The sequence below is a fragment of the Neovison vison genome, chromosome 5 (genome assembly GCF_020171115.1).
Source record: "Neovison vison isolate M4711 chromosome 5, ASM_NN_V1, whole genome shotgun sequence".
NCBI lineage: Eukaryota > Metazoa > Chordata > Mammalia > Carnivora > Mustelidae > Neogale > Neogale vison.
In genome coordinates, this window is record NC_058095.1 from 152,583,898 (window position 1) to 152,597,621 (window position 13,724).

A 13,724-nucleotide genomic window follows, 5' to 3' on the forward strand; every position below is an offset into this window, starting at 1 on the left:
CTGTCTGAGGTCATGCAGCTAGAAAGTGATGGAGCCAGGTTAAGTGCAAATACCAAATCTCTAATTTCTCACTCTACTTTCTATGCCTTTTATGGTCTCTGCTGCATTACCCTCTTTTTTAAATGTCCCTGTTGCATTAGGAATACTAGCTTCCAATTCATTAATTCTCTCTTTAGACATGTAAAAGTCATCCACTGAATTTTTAATTTGGGTTACTGTACCACTCAGTTTCAGAAGTTCTACTTTAAAAAAATCAGATATGCACTTTTTATAGTTTTCTGTTCCCTGCAACTGTTTTCAAGCTTGTCTTATTTCTTTAAATATCGTAAGCACAGTTGTTTCAGGTGTCAATAATTCTAATACAGAGAGTGTGTATGTGTCTGCTTTCTGTTGTTTCTGCTGGTTTTCTCTATGTTTTTGGATAGAATCTTATTCCAGATATACAGATGTTTCTGCCAAACGCCTGCACAACCTCTTTAATCTGGAACTAGTCTAGTGCAAATTCAAGGCTCAGGGGTTTCCTGGATACTTGCACAAAACAAATTTGGGCTAAAAGACTGGGAATAATTTACTAGGGTTCATCTTTACCCTGAAGCTATAGCCAGCTTATTGCCGAAAGGGTCTTCTAACAGACTACCCACTTTATATGGGTGTAGGGTTTTACTTTCTGTCCCAATCACCCTGCAAATTAAATCAAAAGTTCAGGTGTAGCAGGATGGACAAACGTTCTCAGGACAATAGAGGCTTCTGTGCTTGCTTACTTTACTAGGCTCTTATTTTCCTTTTAATTTTGGTTTTTTATTTCCTTGTTATCCTTATTATTTTGTTACTGCTTTTGTCATTTTTGTCATTACTTTTAAGACGTCAAAAACATCACTTACCATCACTTTTTCATTTCAGGGCTTTCAACCTGTGTTCCTGACCTCATCTCAAGAGCCTAATTTGTAACACTACCTGGCTATGGATACAGTAGATCTAACAAACATATCCTAACTTAGAAAAAGTTGTTCCATTTCTTCTATCTTCAAACTCTCTGCCTTCCCTTCATGAACTTAATCTTCTTCTTCCTTTTATGCCAGAGTTCCAATATAACTTTTTGGGTAGTAAAATTGCGAAATTAGTTGTAAAATAATATTAATCAATTAAGAGTAAAAAAAGATAATTCTTAATACTAAGAACAAAATAGCAAGAGCTTCTGCCTCACACACTTGTACTTCCAGTATTTTGCTCTTGAAGCTGTTTATCACAACAATGACATCTCCCTGGTCTGGCTCAGAGTCAGTTCCTTCATGCCTAAAAGCAGAAAAACATGTAGATATCTACAATCAGCTCCAGAAAAGACATGTAATTATGATGGTATAAATAACAGAATAAATTCATTTTGTGAAAAGTATAAACGTAACATCACTGTGTTTATATATTTATTGTTTTCTGCAATTAGGATATAACACACTATAATTTTCAGAATTACCCAGTTTTAACCTAATACAAATTAAAATTGTATAAAAGTAATTCATGAAATTGAATATTGCCTAACCACTAAGCAATCCCAAATTAATGCTTATCTTTCCTGCTATATACCAAGATTACAAAAGTCAAATCTATCATATGTCTTTGATATATTACAGTAATTAATATGAAATGCTTTTGAGACTTTAAAATAAGTTGTTATATATCATAATTGAAGGAATTCTATACTGTCCAACAACTTTTCAATATTCAACATTTTCAAACACCAAAATCTGAAGTGTATTGTTAAACCTGTAAGACCGAAAATGTGTCTAAATGGTCACCTGCATCACTTGAATATTTATATTTTATATTATAATGTAGTTCATTGTCTAATTTTCAAAACTGCATAAAGAAATCAAATATGACAGCTCTGACCAATAATTTTTGATACCCTTCTATGTAAAGAAAAATACATAAAATACTGTTCAAAACATTTACGATAAAGTTGAATTTTGTCAAAGAGGGAATGCAATCAGAGGTCAAATTAGTAGGTACTTTGAGTTTAGTCAGATTCATAACACACACTGAACACTTTCCTAAAATGAAGATCGGAGGGGTTATAGGACTATGCTGACTAACACATGCCTTTGACTCCCTCTTTCTCCCAATTCCCCAGCTGGAGCAGTTAAACCAAAGTAGAAGGCACAGCCACTCCCACCAATTACCACTAGGAAACGGAAAGGGTTCCAACTTACGTACTAGAAATGGCAAATTTCTTAAACTGTTCAAGAGCTTCCAGTCATAAATGTTGCTCAAGGACATCAGCAACTTTAGCCATTTAATGCATTGTCCAGTGAGAGCGGGGTAGGGCCCGGTCACACACATTGTAGCGAGATCCACACAAGATCTAAAGCAAACTCCTTCCATCCAACCAGATGGTAGAGGTAGTAGCGAGGAAGACTCTTACTTTATTTCAGGCATTTCAAGCACGTTAGAGATGTTGGCTCATCTGACCCAAACAATCGCCCTTTGAGGCAGGTACAATTATTATCCTAGATCCCAACAGCCCAGGTAGTCTGGATCTTCCCAACTGCACTATTTGATCTTTCTAAGTAAAGTTCAGCAACTAAAACTCATTGCACACGTAAGTACAGTCACAACTTAGATGAAGAGAATAAGCTACTCAAGCAAGCAGAGGACAAGGACTTCACTTAGAATTACTGCCGGAAAAAAGGGGAGAATTCAAATAATTTTACATACTCAATGAGATGTGAGAGAAGATCGTATCTCAGTAAAAGCCATTTACCAAAATGAAAGGATTCACTACATCTCAGGAAGTATTATTATTATTTTTTAAAAAGGACCCATACCTATTTTTCTGGAAATTCTAAATAGAAAAAATAATTCAAAGTTTTGGAGAGGAAAAATAAACCACCCTGCCTCTCATTTCTGAGCCAAAACATTAAAAACCTAATTTACACATGAAAAATTTTGAAGTGGTTTATATCACTCACCCAACTATTTGATAAATATCTTCAGATTTCCCTTCACGTAATTTCAGTATCCAAGCACCAGGGTTCGCTTTTAATTGAAAATATCCCTATCAGAATGAGAAAAATATGTTATAGTACTAAAACATCCAATTGTTCAAAAGTGATTCTACATGAACAACTCAAGAGAGTGTTAACTAACTGGACTGAATAAATTCTATACATGAATTCCAAAAAGGAGATTTGCCAATATCATGAAAGTATGATTCCCTCCATTTTTATTACCTTATTTAAGGATTCAATTTTGTTTTCTGGGAGCTGTTCAGCAACAGCAGGATGAAATCGATTTCATCTTATTATCAGGAGAACTTAAGAGGATTTCACCAAAACATGTAATTAAATACAATCGATTAAGTATTTCTAATACTTACGAGATTGGCCATCACTATTGTATCAACCAGAACAGGTTTATTTTTTGTGCCAAGTGTAAACTGCAGCCCCCGAGGAGGTTGTTCTGTCATTGTATCGAAGCAATGTCCTTCCAGTAGCAGATACTCTAGTTCATATTCTGCTGTAACAGTTCTCTCAATCTATGGGAAAACAGGTCATTGCTTTTGGTACTAGTAACTCTCATAATTCAAATTTTGTAATAAATAAGTGGAACTCTTTTAATATTGGCCAATATATTGTGGGGGCAACATCAAGTCTTTTATATGAGTGACTTAATAGTTGAGTCAATTTCTTAAAGACCAAAACTCATAATAAGTTATTTTTTTAAATTTCCTGTGACATCAGCTCTATGCAAGCCTCATGATCTGTGCACCAGAATCACAGGCAGGAAGAGCTCATGGAGTTGTAGTATTTGAAGATCTCTTCAAGGCAGAGTGAGATGGGAAATTCCTCAGAGAACCTGCTTCATTGACTGTCACCCTAGAGCCCCTTCCAATCTGGCAAGAAAGCCAACTTATCATCATCCATCACCTCTCTTGTAATTAAAAAAAAAAATGTTTGCACTCAAAATAGCACATGCTCATCAAAATAATTTGCAAATAAAAAATGTGGAAAAGAGGAAAAACAGCAATCACTTAGACTAAACATTCCTGTACAATCAACACACTGATTTCTTTTTCTCTTTTCCATAAATATTTTTCTAAGAAAGTATAACCTGCTTTTTCATTAAATACAGCTTTCTGTGAACATGTCCCTGTCTCTACAAACACCCTTTAAATGGCTAGGCATTCCAATTGTTTCCAGATTTTCCTCTACTGCAAATGTTAGAATATTTTAGGGATAACACTTTTTCTCTACTTCATAGGAAAAACACAAGCAGACAGGATAATAAATCAAATGGTAATAATTTTTACATAATTTGGTAATTTTGTTGAGCAGGTAAGACAGTAATGCTATCTATATCTTATTTCATTATGGGCTCCTGACACTTTAAATGTGTTTAGGATATAAAATATTTGAAAATATTCTATACTGTATAGCTGCTTTTCTTTGTAATCACCACAGAAACAATGTTAACACTTGTGTGTAGCATTCCTCTTTAAGTCCAGTTCTTAAGAACAAGAAAGAAGTACCTTCTTTGACAACAGCACTTGTTTCAACTTTAGTTGGGTTCTGAATCAGCTGTTGAACTCTAGTAATGAGCTTCCTACACTTCACTGACCTGTGTCCCCCGCGCTCATAGCATCATGCATGGATGGAAACATTCACGTGGGATAGTTTCAGAATGTGACAGTATTACAAGTGAGAAAAAAGCTGTAGAGCTCTTCTAGCTCATTCCATCATTTTACAGATAAGGGAAATGTACCCCACAGTGGGTGTGAAGCTTAAATATTTTTCTTCATGAGATATTAGGGCAGAGTTCAAGTATGTTCAATCAGGTTGTGACTAAAAAAACCTTTATTTCATATTAATGTGAAACTTTCTCTCATCCCTAGAGTTGTAGAACAGACATCAATTCTGTGGACTGACTCAAACCACAACACCAAAAATAGCTAATTCATTTTTCAAAGAGTTTTTTCCTAGTGAAAATATTTTAAGTTTATTGATAATTTCATAAAGGTAATTTGTTAAATCCATTCCTACTCTCAAGGTTTAGTTTTAGCAAGGATGGGAATTTGTGATTTTTTGTGATGTTTACATCTCCTTTACATATTACCTGTTCTAAATATTACCTGTTGATAGGAGACATGGATTTAATACCTTTCAAATAGAACTTTGGGTGCATAGTAATATTTCTAATAGAAGTGTTTATTGTATTGTTCTGTGGTTAAATTGTACAGAAGTTAGTTTCTTCCTTTAAAAGAAGTGTAAGTTTAATTATAAAGATCATCATTTCGGTTTACAATTATCTATGGCACTAAAATAGGAATTCTTTAACAATTACATTGGCAGTGGGCGTCTAGATTATGGCTGACCTTCGAACAGCACAGATTTGAACTACAGAGACCTAATATCTGTGGGGTTTTAACCCACTGAGCCACCCAGGCGCCCCTATCTGTGGGGTTTTTATTGAAACAGTACAGTACTGTAAATGTATTTTCTCTTCTTTGTAAGAATTTTTATGGTTTCTCCAGCGTACTTAAAGAATTTAAAAAATTAGGAATTTACTAAGAGTTCAATATGTAATATATAAAACAAAAAAGACTACTGTTGACTGCTTATGTTATTAGTAAGGCTTCTTGTCAACAGCACGCTATCAGTAGTTAAGTTTTGGCGAAGACAAAAGTTATACATGAGTTTTCGACTACTGTGGGGGAGGGGTCAGTGGCCCTGACCCCCATGTTGTTCAAGATTCGACCATACTGCATTTCAGAAGCAGCTAATAAAGTCTTCTGTGACTTCTTTTTAGTACAGCCACATCCCCTTGTCCTTCAACAACCTTTTATTCCTCACTCCCTCCTCCCTGGTAAACATCCACAAGTACTTCAGGTGTTTTGAGATCTTTCAGATCTAGGCTGTGATGGAACACAACGGAGGGGTATCTGGACGCGGTCCTCACGACAAGCTCAGCGAAGAACCACCTCTGAACTCCAGGTGGAAGGGCTCATCTCCCTCTAGCCACTTCTGTCCCCCTTAATTATGGCATTGATGCCAGCTGTGCCATAAACCATGTGAACAAAGTCCCGGTAAGGGAGAGTTTTTCTCCATCACATTTTTTAGGTGTTGATGTGATGTCCAGGGATTGGACGCAGCAAGGGAGGACTTGCCTGAGAGTGTGTCACAAACCTCTCATACTGAGCCTCCGTTTTTCAGCGTGCACCTTCCTTTGGACCTACAAAGCCTTCTTTTTTCTACCCCAACAAGTGTCTCTACTTTGTTCGTTCCTGGTCTTCCAGGACCATGGCGGTAATATCCTAAGTATGTACAGAACACAGTGGAAGAGAAGAGCCTTGGAAGTAGTTAACTTTGCAGCTGTTAGAACTTGCTATTTCCTTCCATATATTCATATGATCTATGCAGACAGAAAGAATTCTCTATGGTCTTCTAAAATAAACAGAAGTACTGTTCATTTATAGAGCTTCTAGGGGCGCCTGGCGGGCTCAGGTGGTGAAGCACCCAACTCCTGATCTTGGGGTTGCGGGCTCGAGCGCCACGCTGGGAGTAAAGACCACTTCAATAAATAGTGAGCTTCTAAAAAGACACCCAGTACCTGTTCCCTACAGCAAACAATGGTCAGTTCATCTCCATTAACTGCTTAATAGCTGCCGAAATTTTCACCACAGACTCAATCTAAATCTTTTCTAAGCTATGTTAACTCTCGCACCACAAACTTTTTACATTTGGATGGAATCTGTACATCTCTTTGACTGGTATAGGCCACTGAACTCTCTGAATGAGGGATCCAGGAGGTCCTTTAAGGGAATCGGCTGATTTAAGAGAAAACAGGACTTTTTACTTTTTGCCAAATTCCTTTCTGAATTTTCCCTCCTGGATTTTATTACTTTTCTGCCTTCCTATTCTTTTTCTTTTTTTTTTAAAGACTATATTTATTTATTTGACAGAGAGAGAGATCACAAGTAGGCAGAGAGTTAGGCAGAGAGAAAGAGAGAGAGAGGGAAGCAGGTTCCCCGCTGAGCAGAAAGCCTGATGTGGGGCTCGATCCCAGGACGCTGAGACCATGATCTGAGCTGAAGGCAGAGGCTTTAACCCACTGAGCCACCCAGGCGCCTCTGCCTTCCTATTCTTTCCCTGGATGTGCAGGGCTCATGTCTGGAGATGGCTACGGTAAGTTTGAGGTCCTTCTCTGCAGCCGGGGGCTGTGTTCTACCCAAGGGACAAGAAACCACACAGTCTACTCGAGTGCCTCAGAAGAAACATGCCTCGAAGGAGAATCTTTAGACAAAGTTAGTGCACGAGAAACAAACACGGGGAGTCATCTCAACCAAATCAGCAGCAGTAAATGTTTGTACCTCGGAAGGTCAAGGCAGAAAGAGGCATGAAGAGGACACTGAGGAGGAGGGCCTTGGTCTCTCTTCTGGATACCTATTCTCTAGGTAAGCTCTTCTAAAATGCTTCTGCTGTTTGGGGTTTCTGAATACAGTGTTTTGAAAGACTCGTATTTTAAAACAGCCTCCTCCCCCTTTTAGGGCAGTGGGCTGAATGCAGCAGGCAGGGTAGAGAAGGGCCCTCATTTCTTGGCAGACGATCATCACCCGGGGATGGAGATGGAGGGAGGAAAGTGATGGAAGTGGGTAGGGTGGAGGGAGGGGTAGGGGTAGGGGGTGGAACGGGTAGAGGTGAAGGGTAGTGGGGGTGGGGATGGAGTGCAGTGGGGTAGAGGGTGGGTAGGGAGAGCAGGGGTTGGGGAAGCGGTGCACAGCCTCCAGTTTGAGCGAGCACTGTTCCCTGCCTTCTACCTGGTTGGGCTGCTTCCTCTGGCCATGAGCTGCGGCGCAAAACAGAGCTTGAGAGGCAACTGCTCTTTTCAGAGTTAAAAACCAAATTTCAGGGCAAAACAGGGTATTTCCAGTGTTGTCCTAAGCTGCTGTGTTTCCGGCTCTGTATTCTCTACATTGTCCATCTTAGAGGAGCGCCTGAGAACCCGGGGCCGCAGCCACAAAGCCGGCAAGGGCATCTAGGAACCTGGGAAATTCGACAGGCTGAATTTGGAAGTCAGGGAAACTCAAAAATCAAAGGGAAGACCAGATCAGGAGCTAGAGCCATAAGGAAGCCAATTCTGGGAGCAGCCGCGGCATGACCGCGCGCTTGCTGCGGTTACAGGGGCTAAGAATCGACCCCATTCCTCTCTCCTGACAGAACCTGACAAGACCACTTACATCCTTGAGGTGAATGTTGTCAAGGTCACAGTTGCTGTGTACTGTTTCAACCAACCAGCCTTCGGGAGTAATCATGTTGAGGGTGAGAAGGGGGGCTTCAGGGATATCCAAGAATGTCGCCACGGGTCCAGTAATGCCATCAGCCACCAACGCCAGCTCTGGCTCCAGAACAAAACGATAGAAGCTGTCAAAACAACATAAATAAATATACGTACGGTGACCAAAACTCAGATTTCTTCTGTTTAAAATATTTAAAAATTGAAAATGGCTTAAAAAACATGACCAAAAGTCTCAAGTTAAAAAAAAAAACACCCAAAACTAAAACATAGTATACTGCAGAAGAGTTAATGCCTGGAAACGGCAGACAATTCCCTAAGATTACATACGCCCTTGGTGATTGTTTCTTAACGCACATGATTAGATTAACATATACTGACTCAGGTCGTTCTGCTAGTTTCTGATCTGTATTTGCTCACTAATCCTTCAGATTTGAGCATGGTCCACTTTCCAGCCATTTTACTGGATCTTAGCAGCACTCATCATAGGAAGAGAAATGATAACCAGAAAGCAATTAAACTCAAGCAAATTAGAATTCTGGTAAAAGTGAAGTTAAATAATGCTAAAGACTGGCAGAAATAAAATAACTTCTTTGGGAGCATATCTTGTTCAAGTTACTAAAGTTTTAAGTAAAATATTATTAAAATGAAGATTAAAAAAACAAAAAACAAAAAACCCCAGACAGGACTGAGTTGAAGACAGCTTATTAACAGAGCTCTAGTGTATTTTGCCCTTATCGCCCAGTTAGGAATTAGCTCTGTTATTAAGAATCATGATTTCCACTATTTGGAGACAGCAGTCAAGGGGTCAGCTGTGCTGGAGTTAGCTCCGGGCTGGGCTGGGAGGGAACCCACTTCAGGCCGGTATGGCTCTCCTCCAGGGCCACTGGAAAAAGGACTGCGGCTGATCCCTGGCGGCTGGCTGCAGACTGCCGTCGGGTCCCTGCCACAGGGGCCCCTCCATGTCGCTGCAGACTACCGTCGGGTCCCTGCCACAGGGGCCCCTCCATGTCGCTGGGTCAGAGAAGCACGGGAGAGCAAGACATGGAGAATGCGCAACCCACAAGCCGCAGTCTTTGATAACCTAGTTAGTTGCCCAAGAAACTTTCCATTACATTCGCCACGTGCTTTCCATGAGAAGCGAATCACTAGCAGCGGCCCAAGCTCTAGGAGCAGCCGCAGAGGGGATGAACCCCAGGACACCATGATCACTGGCAGCCGTGTCCGAAGCTGCCGACTGCAGGCAGCGGAGTGAAGGAGACACAGGCCAGAGAACGCGTGGACGAAAAGAGTACTTGGGATCGCCCAGTGCGGCGGAAATGCCATTGAGTAGGCTGCTGCCGACAGCCAAGTCTGTGACTTAGTAAAAACAATCTGGCAGCAGAGAGGAAGTTAAAGGCAAGCTGCAGGGGGAGGTACAGTGAAGGGGGGAGCAGTGTGTGTGTGTGCGTGCATGTGTATGAGTAATCTGCGAAGAATCTGAGAAGAGCAAGAATGCAGAAGAGGAGAAAAAGTCAGGGCTCCAGGGGAGAGGAAACGAAGAGCGCAGTTTATTTCTCTTTTTAAGATGAGTAAACTCAGGAAGGAAAGGGCTGGCAGAGAGGTTAAAGATACGGAGCAAAGGGACTGTGTGATAAAAGCAGACTCCAGAACACGTGGGAAGCATGGGCTCAAGCAGAAAGAGAGGGTTGGCAAGAGGAGAGAGAGCACCCCCTTTCGCTGCCCCACTGGGAACAAGCTGAGGGTTTTGGAGGGGACGGGGATGGGGGCATGGGTGAGCCTGGTGGTGGGTACTAAGGAGGGCGCGGACTGCATGGAACACTGGGTGTGGTGCATAAACAATGAATGCTGGAATACTGAAAAAATAAAATAAAATGGAACAAAAAAGAGATAAACATTTAGAAAGAGAAAAGAAAAAGTAAAGGGCTGGGGACCAATGGTTATCTCGTTTGCTTGACAGATGCTACTGAGCCAATAATGCTCCTCTGAGCTCCCAGTTCCAAACCCGTTTCACAGTTTCTGTGCCGCGCAGCCTCATTAACCACTCGAAGCCTTAAGGGTCACACCACGTTAGAGAAGTCAAATTCTTTCCTTCCTAACAGACTGCACTTGCATGTTCAATATTCTCACTCTTTATTATATAACCCAAAGCTTTATAGAAATACTATGGAGATCTCTACTTGTATGACTAAAACTTCTCTACTCACAGAGCTAACCGACCTCTCAGTTAGTGGCCAAAATAAGATGACAGCTTTTGTTTGGGTTTGAGACATGATATAATCTCAAATACAAGAGATAAATGAGAAGTCAGAGAACAATGTGAATAAGATATGACGACAGGAGTCTCAGGAAAGGAACGAATGTACCCTATACTTTCATCTAAATTCTTTACATTTCCCATTTTATTGCTTTCCAAATATTAAAAATATTCACCATGTTTAAAATATCTGCTCAAGGCAATAATCTCTGCTATGCTTCCCAATGATAACAAATACAATTTAATAAGTAAACAAGGGATTAGGCGAATGCAACTTTCTTGTCCTGTGTTTGCATATATTCTTTCAGAGCTACAGAATTACGTTATACAAAGAAAAGCACATTAACAAGCCTTTTTTCTGTCCCATGACACCTGAAGGATACTGTATATTCCTCTCAGTAAGAGTGGCTCAAAATGATAGTGATTCTGATCCTGAAAGAGGAGGAAGGGTCTATTTCTGTCCCTACTTGAGAGACAATGTTATTTCAACAGTACAGTATTAATGTGGAATGTCGGCTTACAATAAGCATTTTCTATATTAATGAAATAGTATTTTATATTATTTACATCCCAATACTTCCAAATAATGAGATGATATCCTAAAGATCATTTTGATAATTCAGCTCTGAAGTATTGAAAATATAGCTAAACAGGGACGCCTGGAGGGCTAAGTCGGTTAAGCTTCTTTGTTCGGCTCAGGTCATGTTCCCAGGATCCTGGGATTGAGTCCTGCATTGGGTTCCCTGCTCAACACAGGAGTTGGCTCCTTCTACTCCTTCTGCCTGCTCCCTCCCTCTGCCCATGCCCAGCTCTCCCAAATAAATAAAATCTTTACAAACATAAAAAGGAAATTATAGTTAAATAAAAAATGGTTTGATTCAACTTTATTTTCCTCTTGTGTATTTCCAAATAGGTATTCCTAGATCACATTTCCAAAAATACCCACTGACAAACATCAGTCCTTGTAAATTCTGCAATTAGACTGGATCAGTTTTACTGCTTAGGTTATTTTAATTTTGTATCAGTTAAGGTTAATAAATTATCTTTGATCTTCCAGTCTATTTCAATTAAGCATCTTATAAAGACCCAGTAACTACGGCCCTTTATTTATTTATTTATTTTGTCTTAGCATTTGCAAAGCTTTTGAAATGAAATGACATTCGCTTAGACTCACCTCTTTAAAGGAGCTTCTGAAAGCTTACCCCTACAGTTCATGAACAATTTTATCTTCATGTTGATGATCTTGCCAAGTACCTGTTTGAAAAAAAATTTCCCATATTTGATATTAAGTAATCTTTTTTCTAACATTTATTAGGCATTTACTATGTACTAGGCACTGCATTCGCACCTGAGATTCATTATCTCATGTGATCCTCACGACAGCCTTCACAGGTTGATACCTTTACAGCTGAGACACAGAGAGATGTGGTAATTTGCCCCAGATCACACAGCAAATCATGGCAGAGGTCAGATTTGAATCCAAATAGCTAATTTCATGGCTCAAGGGTTACACTGCCTCCCTTTGCCTGATGTGACTTTCTTTCATGGTATCCACATTTCCAAATTTCTTTAGCATTATAGGACAAGTGGAGTAATTGCTAGAAGCATGATGTGCAAACACAGAGTGACGGCCTCCCAGCAACAATGGCAAGTCCATTCGGAATTCCATCCAGATGGTAGACATGTAGGAAGTTCCTGGCTAGATACGGGTGAAAGACTCTCCTTTTATTTCCCTGGGGGCATATGACATAGGAGGATTATTAATTTTGGTAGTCTCTACCTCTAGCAAGGCAAGTAAACACAGATTTGAAAGATATTAGACAACAAAGGACATAGGTAAAGAGAGGGGAAAAAATAGGTGCATGGAACAGAACGGATGCAGGCTTGAGGAGGACTTAGAATAGACAAAGGCTTGACGAGCACTTGACAATTCCCATTCTATCACTCTTCACACCTGCTACAATGGAGGTTGCTGAGCCACTGTTTTTGCCAAGTGTTAAATGAGACACTATCCAGTTCTTTCAATAAATTCATTTATGTTTTTACCACAAATTTTTTATAGTAAGAAATAATAAATTATGTGAGGTGCTGAGGTGCTCAGAAAGAATGTTATTATTTTCAGTCACGTAACCTGGGATCCAATCCCGTATTTTATTTCATTATTATTATTATTTTTAAAGATTTATTTATTTGAAAGACAGAGCAAGCGAGAGTGAGCACAAGCAGGGTGAGGAGCAGAGGGAGAAGCAGGGTCCCCGCTGAGCAGGGAGCCCGATGTGGGACCTGATCCTGGAACCCTGGGATCATGACCCAAGCTGAAGGCAGACGCTTAACCAACTGAGCCACCCAGGCATCCTCAATCCTGTATTTTATATTTCTGTATAATCTCATATTCTTATTCCTAAAATCTATTCTTACATAAAAACTTCAGAGGTAAGCAATGTTTCTTCCTGAATAACGACTCCGTGGAAACGGGGCATGTGTACACTGTAACGTACTGATCTAGCTCCACTCTTTACAGGAATGCTTACCGATTGCTGTTTTCTTAAAGAATAATCTGAATAGTGTGTCTCCAGAAGTTCAAGTGTGAAGGTGTACAAATGGTAAAAGAAAGAACGGGGGTAAGTAAACCAACTATGGAACTGTTCGCCCTGGTTATACACTGAATAAGTAGACTGGCAAAGACTTTCCAAAATTACTTGTCCAAACAATTGTAAAAGCTATTGATAATCCCTTTGTCCATCACGACTTGGTAGGGCAAACTCATTTGAGAGAAAATGCAGGTTGAAATTCCGCCAGCACGTCTACCCGTATGACCCAGTTTGATCCCTCCCATCATCCAGCAGACTTAATGCATAATTATTTTTGCCTGTTTCCGAAAGTGAGCCCAACTGTCAGAGGACAAATGGTTTTCACTTCTGAGAATGTTTTTTTAAAAGTATCTTTAAAAAAAAGCATGGAGCAATTTCAAATAGGAGTACCCCACAATTTTGAACATCACTAGAAGAAATATATAGATTTCCAGCATAACGAGCTTTCGTGCTTTACCCACCAAAAACTGCATCACAACGTGAACATCACAAGGTTTCAGTATAATGAAAAGGCACATAATGTCCTTTCAGAGTTGGCTAGTTCCCCTCAGTGTTCCTTCTCTCTGCTTTCTCAATGAATGAACATTCAC

At 39.9% G+C, this 13,724-nt stretch overlaps 1 protein-coding gene across 2 annotated transcripts in view; it reads right to left on the reverse strand.

Annotated features, from left to right (window-relative positions):
* Positions 1–13,724, reverse strand: part of UGGT2 (UDP-glucose glycoprotein glucosyltransferase 2) — a 197,357-nt gene that overhangs the window by 34,644 nt on the left and 148,989 nt on the right. For both annotated transcript variants that reach the window (XM_044249974.1, XM_044249975.1), the window contains exons 26-30: positions 11,718–11,797; positions 8,231–8,414; positions 3,374–3,532; positions 2,967–3,052; positions 1,209–1,293 (exon numbers count right to left, since the gene is read on the reverse strand). In XM_044249974.1, coding sequence (XP_044105909.1) covers positions 1,209–1,293; positions 2,967–3,052; positions 3,374–3,532; positions 8,231–8,414; positions 11,718–11,797 — 594 coding nt within the window. The remainder of the gene's footprint in view (positions 1–1,208; positions 1,294–2,966; positions 3,053–3,373; positions 3,533–8,230; positions 8,415–11,717; positions 11,798–13,724) is intronic.